This window comes from Pteropus vampyrus, unplaced genomic scaffold (assembly GCF_000151845.1).
Source record: "Pteropus vampyrus isolate Shadow unplaced genomic scaffold, Pvam_2.0 Scaffold194, whole genome shotgun sequence".
Classification (NCBI taxonomy): Eukaryota; Metazoa; Chordata; class Mammalia; order Chiroptera; family Pteropodidae; genus Pteropus; species Pteropus vampyrus.
In genome coordinates this window covers 1,532,259-1,540,479 of record NW_011888975.1, presented here as the reverse complement: position 1 = coordinate 1,540,479, position 8,221 = coordinate 1,532,259, and the positions used below count along the sequence as shown (strand labels likewise).

Here is an 8,221-nt window from a genome sequence, read left to right as displayed (position 1 = left end):
GGAATGTGTTAAGTCAATTTAGTGGCTTTATCACCTCGTTTACATTTTTCCCAGAAAATCACGCATTGTACCCAGGATTTATCAGTACCTCCACATGGACACCCCTTCCAGCCTAACCCCCACACTCCCAGGTTAATTTCCCCTCCACCGTACGCACGTGCGTGCACACGAATTACTATCTCAGAGCACTCGCTCAAGCTTTTCCTTCCACTTACAACACGTTAATAACTGCGGTCAGAGAAGAGTAAAAGATAGCAAAACAAATAGGAAATGATAAGTTTTGAGTATGTATTACTATTGCTTTCTTCTAAATTTATAAAAATTAATGTCTATTTAAGGATCAACTTACAAAATTTTGGACAATTGACTCTTGCGAGCAAACTCTAGCCCTCACTGGACGCTGCCCAAACTCACGGGGGGCTGTACACCAAATGCTAGCTCAGGTTTCCTTCTAGTTCCAAATTCCCACCATTTTCCTCCTTTTACGTGTAGATAGATAATGTCTCCAGCTTTTTGCTAGCCATCCTGGATTCCTTCCTTTCCAAAGACAAGACTGTCGTAATCCGAGCTCTGCTCACCCTTCGAAGACTTCTGGGAAAACTGGACAAGGTGACCTACTCCTCTCTGTGCATCAGAATTGCTTCCAGCTACTGCCCCTTGATGGATCACGTGAGTTACACAGCTAGAGGTGTGAGATCATTAGGTTTTAGAGTTCAGCGGAAGCCCCAGCTGAGGCGATGACCTCACATCCCAGAATAAGTCAAGAGAAGATAGTCATTTTGTGCAGAGCCACCATTTACTCTCTAGAGCTAACAAGATTAGTCGGGTAATCGTTGTCTCTTTTGTTTTCTTAACTACACTATGAAAGCTTAGAAAAGTCTACCCATAAGAAAGAGAATGGAAGAATAGCCTCTGTCCTTGGATGAAAGAGGAATTGTAGCTTAGTGGCTGTGCACTGGTTAGCCCTGGATCTGGTTTCATGATTCCAAAACCCTGTTCTGCCTCTTATGAGCTGTGAAATCTTGAGCAGGTGATTCAGGCTCTCAGTGCTACAGTCTCCTTCCTGTAAAACAGAGAGTGTGGCAGGTGTCTTGTGGGGATTAGAGATGGCATGTGTAATGCCCCAAAGGTGTTTATTGTCATACAAAACTTGAATATCTCATCAGAAAGTTGCACATTCTAAAAATTCTCATTTTGTATGGTAAATGTATTTTGGATGCTAGTAATAAGTTTTAATAAGCAAGAACACTGGTGTGCCATGGGGAATCTATTTTTAAAGACTTCTATAATGAGTTGTTTGTGAACCAGAGAATTATTTCATAGTAAATTATCTCACCAAAATTTATGTTATTAATTATTCAGATTTCACTGAAAAAGAGAGCAATATTTTAAATTACAGAAAGAAGGAATTTAGTGGCAAAATTATTTTTATAAGGACATAATGATAATAATAGTGGCTATATTTTTTGAGCATTTATTATGTACCAGGCACTAATCCTAAGAGATTTACACGCACTGACTTATATAATTCTCTTAACAACTCGATCACTATCATCCGGGTTACATATAAGGAAACTGAAGAGAAGTGAATTTTCGGCCCATTTCACACAGCTAATAAGTATTTGGAATGTCTATGTGAAAATGTCTATTATTTTAAAAATGAAATCATTGGGGGAAAAAGGTAAACTAAATAATCAAAACAAACCAGATGTAAAGAAACAAAATTAAAGAGAACAGAAAGTTATCAAATAGCAATTTACCCTAAGTCTTTCCTCGGAAGTAGAATATTTGAAAAATATTTGGGTATCAATGAACCTGTTAACTACGTTTCTCCATATTAAAAGGGAAAGAAAATAATGTGCCCAAACTTATTCAACCTATGGAGAACTAAACTGGAATTTCGACAGGTACGGGGGCACAACAAAGTGCTTCCCACAGGTCTGTGCAGCCTTTTGGTGGTTAGCGTGTCATGTCTACCTGTAGCCTAAGGATACGAACGGGCAGCCCACAGATGAATGCAATCTGCAGGTGTGCTAAGTTCAGCCCTCAAACAATAAAGTTTGACATTTTCAAACTGGGAGATTGTTCACAGAAATCTGAATTGGGAGTGAAACACCAGCAGGTCTGGGAATACGGGAGCCCACAAATGCACTTGGCCATGGTCTGTGGGGGCTGGATGTCCTGCTCGAGAGAGGCCAGGGCTGTCCTCTGTCCTGCCTTCCATCACCTCCCTACTCTCTTCAGATGCCACCTGCTTTGTTCATTTACATCGCGGTTCAACCCCTGCGACATATAATTTAATTATCACTGCTTGAGGTTTGGGCTTTGATTTTTGTAATTACCTCTGGGAAGGAACATACGAAGCCATATTAGCCATTTGTCTTTTGTTGGGAATATATCTGACATATTCCTGAGAACAGAAAGGAAGAGGTTTAAAACAAATGAAATCATAAACATTTCTTAAAAAGTGGAAGTAATGTTATCTTTTCAAAAATTAAACCTCTTCCTCTGATTCACAATTTTTCTCTTCTAGAATTTTTATAATCCAAGCACCTTCCCATTTGGCATAAGCAAGCCCTGGGGTATCAGGTTCTATGCCAGTACGCCAAGAGCTCCCACTGGTCTCACTGGCATCTCTGCAAAGGCCTCCAGCATTTGAATACAATGCTGTTACTTTGAGTATCTTTCTAGAAATCATCGCTGAGTTATACGGATGATTGCAGTTTCTATTTTTAAGACATTATTAAATACTGTCTTCCTAAATTTAAGAAACTTACTTTTCACGTTTTTTTTAATGTAATATGAATTTTGGTAACCAAAATTTATTTTAAAATCAAACAAAAAACTGACTATTTAGACCCAAGACGAATATAAATCATTCTGAAAATAAATTATAATAATTTCATATAGGTACATATATAGTATATATATTTATATGGCTTATGTACATAGACATGTATAAATATATATAAACATATACATGTACCACTGTTTAAAGGAAGAAGCCCTAGTAACGTCCTCAAATGAGGCTTTTCTGTGCACATTCCCAGGGTAACGGAGGCATTCGGAGTATGGCCGTCCGACACTTTGGAGAATTACTCAAGGACATGAGTCACTACAGGTGGATGCTGAATCACGTGGTTCTTGGAGGCTTGGTGCCTCTGATCCTGTTTCTAGAGGACACGGAGATAAGAGTCGTTAGAGTAAGTCCCGTGACCTTGTTTTTCTTACTTTCGCAGAGAATCGCTGTGTTTTCTGTTCACAGCAGAAGGAGAGATCATTGTGGACCGTTCTCTCTTTCACAGGCGTGTAAATCTACATTAGCCATCTGTGCCTCAGAATTAAAATGGCCGATGTCGTGTTTGTTTGATGACCAAAATTACAGTTTTGAGCTGGTGGTACTCAACATCTGTAACAATCTCGTAAGTGGCCCTTCAGTGTTTACTGCCGTAAGTTATAGGAAGAGCATGAAAGGACATCCAGAGTGATGAAGAGTGGGGTGAGGACAAGGGTAGATCTTGGAGAAGGAAAAGGAAGAAAAAAATAATAGATGGGCGGGGACCGCTAGGGCTTGAGACCAGAGGAAATGAACATCTCCCACGTCCTCTTCCTCAACACTGGTCATCTACACACCTTCGTCCTCCACTCCGCCTGCACCGCGTGCGCTGTGGATGGGTACGCGGGCGGGCAGACGAAAAACTGGAATCATTTGCTCACCGCCTAGTGAGCTGATCCTCTGAAAACCAGCACGAGCTACAGCAGTAGCCGAGCGGGGAGGGAAGAACACTAACCAAAGGTTGGAAACACGAGGTCGGGCTTGGGAACCCTATAATAAACTAAATAACGTCTGCGAGCAGGAGAGTAGAGCTCAGACACGAACATCCCAAGGTTTAACCATCCCAAGGTTTACACAACCACCATCAAGCAGTGGTATCAGCAGCCAAGTTCTTTTCTCCGCAAGTCCCTCCGAAGGGAGCCAATGTGCTTTTTCAACCGTTGAGAGTGTTTTCTTCCCATTTTTTTCTCAGCTTATTTCCCATAAGAACTACATTACGGAGTTGATAGCTGACACCTTGGGGTTCCTCAGCAGCTCCAGAGCGTATCTGAGGAGAGCATCGGTTATTTTAATAGGTAAATAAAACCCAAAATTCTCACCGTCTAATTTGTCTTGAAAGGTAGAGCTGGAAGTCTTCCTCGAAATAAAAATACAAATCTCGTTTGTTTAGGATGGACAGCCATGTTCATGGTGATGTCTGCGATGAACAGAGGTTAATATGTGTGATGAGAATAGAGTTCTATTTTATAGTTCACGGTGAGTATAGCCGTGGGCTTAAATTGTTACACAAAGTGTATTCGACATGGACGATTTCAAAATTTAAGATGGCATACCACTCGCTGCTCATTATTCTCCTTCATTGCTTAAAAACCACCGCCCAAGGAGTAAGAAGAATATCTGAAAATACAAACTGTCTCCAATGAAACTTGGACATCTGTAACCACCCATAAACCACAACAGATGAGGAAGAGCTATCAAATCCAGTAAAGTCTTTTAAAAAATGGTAGGGTCGAGGGGACTGCTGGAACATTCCAAGAGATAAAGTTATTGATTTTGGTCAAACCCGACCAAACAGTATTTTCCCACTAGAGTCTCACCATGAGGATCAAAACTGACGATCTTTTATTTATAATGACGGGGAGCTCTCAACTCAGTAACAGGCTCTTCCCTTGACCCTATTTTGTACTCAGGAGAAGCAGGGACAATAAGGAATCAGAAAGTGCCAGTCACATCATTCTTGGAGAGAAGAGTCTGTCAGTTAGACAGGGTAGAAGACAAACTGAACTCTGATCAGCACTAGAGCTCATGATCTGTATTGATCGGGGAAAAGTAAAGGAACACACACACACACCTCTGTCACAAGAATTTTATTTCAAACTGGAAATAATCACTGCTTCCCTGAACTCTACCCTCATACTTTCCACCAACTGCCCTCTGTATAAAACTGTTCCGAGATCCCAAAGTAAGTAATTGTAAAAAAGCAAAGGGCATTATCTTTCTACAGAGGCATTTCCAAGGGGGAAAGAGAGGAAAGAAGAAAAACACATTTTAGAAAATGTCTCTATAGAGCAGATGAAAATCATAATTAGTATCTCCATGAATCCAAAACTTTTTAAAATAAAGATCTAAAGTATAGTTGCAAGCACACAGTCAGTGTGTGATGGGACAGCAAAAATACACAACCACCATCAAAATGAGAAGAGAAAAAAAATATATATATATGTATATAAAATATATATATAATATATATATATAATATATATAGTTGATAACACAGTAAGGGACAAGGAATACAGGGTTGAGAAATGTTAGCAAAATGAAATGAAAACCAGCAAGAAACAGCTTGAAAAATTAAGGAGCAATGGTAGATACAAAGGTTAATGAAAGAAATGTAAATATGCATCAATGAAGAAAAGAAATAAACGAGGAGAACAGAAAAAGCATTTGAAGATATAATTTAATAAAAAAGACCTGATTAAAGATACTGAGATGGTAAATAATTTTTCAAGAAATATTTTATACAGAATGCAACATTACGATATTTCCTAATAAAGTTATGGAACTTCAGAGTTAAAGAATTGGCTGAGCATTTAGGCAAAAAAAAAAAAGTTAAAAAATAAATAAATCTGGCGTTAGATTTCTCAACTCCAGTATTCAACTCTAAAATATAGTAGAATAAAGCCTACAAAATCCTAAGTGGAAAAAAAATTGTGGCTGAAGAATGTCATAGTCAGCAAAATCATAACCAACTATGAAGACAACAGGAAAAATTTTTCAAAAACACGAGAACTCAGGAAGTCATTCAAGTATGAGATTCAGCCAACTAAAGAATGAATAGATAAACTATTGCAAAAGGACAAGCAGTATTTACTTAACTGTAAGGTTTCCATTTGCCGATCTGTTCTCCCCGATTTTTTGCTTTCCTCCAGGCCTCAAAGGCTGACCTCTACGGTCTGCACCTCCCATGCTCCCTTGCCAGTGTGCGTCCAGGTTGGTACAGCAGTCAACGCCCCTTAATGCCTTCAATGGGTATGCTTAATATTCAGTAATAATTGTGACAGTGTAACTCACAAATTATCCCATCAAGAGTCCCCACTGAAGACCTGTTGCGAAAGACAGATCAACAAGCTTTATAAAACTGAAAATAAAAATACCAACAGCTAATTTCATAGATCTTGATAAGTTGATTCTAAATGTACATGGAAGAGAAAAAAAAAAAAAAGCCGAGATAACTCCTGAAGAAAAAATGTGGGCTACTAGTCTCATCAGATATAACAATTTATTATAAAGTTACAGAATTTTAGATAGTCTTACTCAAGCAAAGCAAAACAGACCTGTGAAACAGAATAAAAAGCCTAGAAACAGATCCACACATATACGGTGAAGCCTGCAAAGCAGTAGGAGAGTTTTTTCTCTTAATGGTGCTGGCTTAATTACATGGCAGAGAAAAAATATCTTGACCTATACTGTATGCCACATAGTTCCAGTTGGATCTATAATCCAAAAGTGTGAAAGGTAAAACAATAAAACTTCCAGAAGTAAATGTAGGAGAATATCTTTATGATATTTTTGAGGCAGGCAAAGATTTCCTACAAGGACCCCAAAAATTTACTAACCATAAATAAAAAGATGATAAATTGGACTACATTAAAATTAAAGACTTTCGTTCATCAAAAAAAATATACACAAATGAAAAAATTTAGCCGTGGGGAAGGAGAAGTTATTTGTAAGGCATGTAAACACTGAAAAAGATTAGTATCCAGAGTGAAAAATGCATACAAACAAATAAGAAAAAGATAACTCAATTGTAAAAATGGGACAGAGACTTAACTGAATAGGCATTCCTCAAAAGAAATATCCAAATGGCCAATAAATATACAAAACTCTATGAATCATCACAAAAAAGCGAATTAAAATCACAATGTGATGCTACCACCAAACCCGAACAGGCTAAAAATATTAAGGGTGGAGAGGATGCAGAGCGATGGGCATGTTCCGTCACTGCTAGGGGCTAAAACCTGGCACAACCACTTCATACTGTTAACTGAAGGTGGACATGAGCATATCCATCAGCCAGTAAGTCTACTGCTAGTTATCCACCCGACATCGGTTCCCACAAACGCACACCGAAATCCATGCACGAGAATGCCCATGTGACATCACCTAGTCCCAAATCAGAAACGACACATGGTCCACCCTCGGCGGAACGGATGCACGATGCTGCGTCACTGGGAGGGACTGTCACATAGCAGGGGTCGGCAAACTCTTTCTGGAAAAGGCTCCACAGTGCATTTTTGACGCTTCGAGTACCATACGGTCTGTGTCGCAACTACTCCACTCTGCTGCTGTGGGCGAAAGCATCCGGACGTGCTACGTACACAACTGAGCCCGAGCGTGGGGCTGCGTTTTAGGAACACTTCGCTGGCTGACCTCTGCCAGGCAGCAGTGGAGATGAGTGGATTATCACTCCGTGGAAGAACACAGATGAATCTCAGGTAATGGTGGGCAGAAGAAGACAGACACCAAAGAATGGAGCGTGAAGAGCAGGTTGGGAAAGGGCATGAGAGAGGCTTCTGGGATGCCGCTACGGCTCTGTTTAGTGATGTGCGTGGCAGCCAGACATGTTTTCCTTGTGGCTATTCATCCAGCTATGCATTTACGACATGGCACATTCATTTATACACACACGTACGTTTCAAAAAAAAAGTTTTATTAATAAGTATTTGAGAGCACTAAAAGAGGACTCAAGGAGAATCTAGAGATGTTTTGCTTTGAAGAAAGCAATGAAGGTAGCCACGTTATGCCAGAGAAATGCCTTTTTTTCATAATGTATTTTGGGGTTTTACTTTGTGCACAGGCTACTTGGCAGCACTGGGTGGCCATTTACTGCTCAAAGATGAAATTGACGTCATGCTTGAAGGTAAGTGTTGAAGTTATAATGAAATTTTTATGCAGAGGTCTAAATAAACTGACTATTTGTGATTCTATTCACATGAGTTCTATAATGGGTGGGAACAGGGTGGTAGTTAGTGGGGAATCAATGGAAAAAATGGGTTAAGGGGCATCTTTTTTTCCCTCTCTATTCTCTCTCCCTCCCTTCCTTCCTCCTTCCCTTCCTCCCTCTCTCTTTCTCTCCTCCTCCTCCTCCTCCTCCTCCTCCTCCTC

The 8,221-nt window shown here is 39.7% G+C and overlaps 1 protein-coding gene across 1 annotated transcript in view; it reads left to right on the top strand.

The window, feature by feature from the left end:
- MROH9 (maestro heat like repeat family member 9) overlaps positions 1-8,221 on the top strand; it is a 36,909-nt gene that overhangs the window by 26,971 nt on the left and 1,717 nt on the right. Inside the window, exons 17-21 of the mRNA XM_011371747.1 lie at positions 493-669; positions 3,051-3,203; positions 3,306-3,422; positions 4,029-4,131; positions 7,914-7,976. Coding sequence (XP_011370049.1) covers positions 493-669; positions 3,051-3,203; positions 3,306-3,422; positions 4,029-4,131; positions 7,914-7,976 — 613 coding nt within the window. The remainder of the gene's footprint in view (positions 1-492; positions 670-3,050; positions 3,204-3,305; positions 3,423-4,028; positions 4,132-7,913; positions 7,977-8,221) is intronic.